Source organism: Austrofundulus limnaeus, unplaced genomic scaffold (assembly GCF_001266775.1).
Source record: "Austrofundulus limnaeus strain Quisiro unplaced genomic scaffold, Austrofundulus_limnaeus-1.0 Scaffold43, whole genome shotgun sequence".
Taxonomy (NCBI): Eukaryota; Metazoa; Chordata; class Actinopteri; order Cyprinodontiformes; family Rivulidae; genus Austrofundulus; species Austrofundulus limnaeus.
This window is the reverse complement of record NW_013952445.1, coordinates 1,269,009-1,271,056: the sequence shown is the minus strand read 5'-3', so window position 1 is coordinate 1,271,056 and position 2,048 is coordinate 1,269,009. Positions and strand designations below refer to the sequence as shown.

The 2,048-nt window shown below is 33.1% G+C and overlaps 1 protein-coding gene across 1 annotated transcript in view; it reads left to right on the top strand.

Annotated features, from left to right (window-relative positions):
• Nucleotides 1–2,048, top strand: part of LOC106516980 (zinc finger protein 385D) — a 69,873-nt gene continuing 67,825 nt past the window's right edge. Inside the window, exon 1 of the mRNA XM_014007621.1 lies at nucleotides 1–143. Within this exon, the coding sequence (XP_013863075.1) occupies nucleotides 101–143 (43 nt within the window). The 5' untranslated portion in view covers nucleotides 1–100. The remainder of the gene's footprint in view (nucleotides 144–2,048) is intronic.

Genomic DNA, 2,048 nt, shown 5'->3' with positions numbered 1-2,048 from the left:
TCTCTGTTCTTCTTCTTCTTTTTTTTTTCTCCTTCGCTCGCGGGACTGAAACGCTCCCAGGCAGCTGCAGCTCGCGCTGTTGAATCTGTGGCGGCTGGAAATGGACAGAGACGACAGAGAAGCTTTGCAGCAGCCTCGCGCAGGTAAGAGAAAAAACATTTTATTTGTATTTTTTTTAAACTCTCACGTTTTGACGAATGTTCTTTTAATTTCGACTGATTTCACCGCTTTTCTYAGTCAACATTTTTTCTAAATTAGACTACTTTTATTAAAACTGCCCAGCGCTGGCTTTTTTTTGTATTGACACACTTTTTGCTCTTATGTTGAATAAATTTTTTACAAAGTGGAACAGCACACTTCTGTGGACTCACTAGGCCTATGTTACTAGCCTACTTTAAAACAAAAAAGTTTTTTTAAGAATTATTTTTAGAATTAATTTACTTTTTAGGCTATTGAAGCAATCCTTTTATTAACTCAGACCTAATAATCCAACTATACTACTGCTTTTTTTTTTTTTTTGGTTGTTTTTTTTAATTTTTTGCTCACTTTGCTGCATTTAAATGTTAAAGATGAATATCTGTAACCTAAGTGGCATTTGGCATAATTCATTATGCTCAATTGATATACTTGCTGTTATAGCCTGTTCATATATTTGGATAAATTGTCTTGTGTGCTGGATTTTTAAATAATCACTTGAATGTTCAGTAAATGAAATAAAGGCCCAGCATTCCTTTAAATGGCTGCCATTCATTTCAGAGATTTAAATTAAAATCATTACGCTAAGTTGTAAGTTTAGCTGTTTTGGTCAAAACAGAAACGATCTGCTGCTCAGCTACTGCTACACCAAATTTCAGCCGAATCGCTGTGAAATTGACTGAGCTATAGCTATTTTTGTGTTGGCTAAGGTCCAATAGCTGTGGCGGCCATCTTGAATTGGGCTGGTCCAATTGTTGAGTTGTAGAAATATGTACGGTGATAACTTTCTGAGAGTTTCATTAAACTCTGTTCTGTGGTTTTGTGAGATATTTTGCTAATGAACAGACATATTTGTCTGACTAATATTGACTAATATTTTAGTGCAAAATAAAAAAAACTGATCTTGTGCAATCCGTTTGCGCTCAGAGTATTTATTGGGATTGACTCTCACTTACAACCTCATTAAATTTTAGCTGTAAAATTAAAATTAGAACCAGTTTTCATGTTTGCTGTGCTTTCTTTGATGTGGCAACTGAATGGCAACCAAATTATTTGCTTTTCAGGGTTTAGGGAGGTCTCACTYAGAATGAGCCTGTTTTTACTCTTTTTGGTATTTGGGTTTAGATCATGATAATATTAAACCATAGGTGACAAGACTATGAAATTCTGACTGTTGTGTTCCTTTTGTTAGGGCACCACTTGTTTTTATTTTTTTTCTAATTTCAGGAGCCAGTTAAATATGCATAAGTCATATCAGATGTGGCTGTTAGCTTAAATTATCAATCACATTTTCATCCCCTTTAKGCAAGAACTACAGCTCAAAAAGAAAATGCAAGTACAAGCCTCAGTCGTTTGAAACTACTACAGTATATTTTCCTCCAGGGGGRATAAAAAAAAAGGCTCTCACTGTGGTAACCATCATCCCAATCAATAGAGTAATTCATTACTCTGTAAAACACAAGGAACCATRTAAAAATCCCATTAAATAATGTGGCTAATTGGTTTTGTCCGAAATATGGAAAATTTCACTGTTAACAGATCAGGGCATTTACATATAAACAACAATCAGTGGACACAAATCATGTTTTTTTAAACATATTAGTCTTTATAATGATTTTATTTTAATTTGATGAAATGCAAATTGGTTGTTGTAAAAGTTAAGGGTGGTAGTATATTTCAGATTTCTCAAACAGAATGCTATATGACCGCATTGTTTAATTCTTTACTTCATTAAAGGAAGAAGTGAGGTAAAATGGTTTAATAATTATATTTTGCATGTATGTCAGATATATTGTAAAAAAAATTGCAACATAAAAAACTGAAAAAAATATGATTTTAAACAAATGCTTATC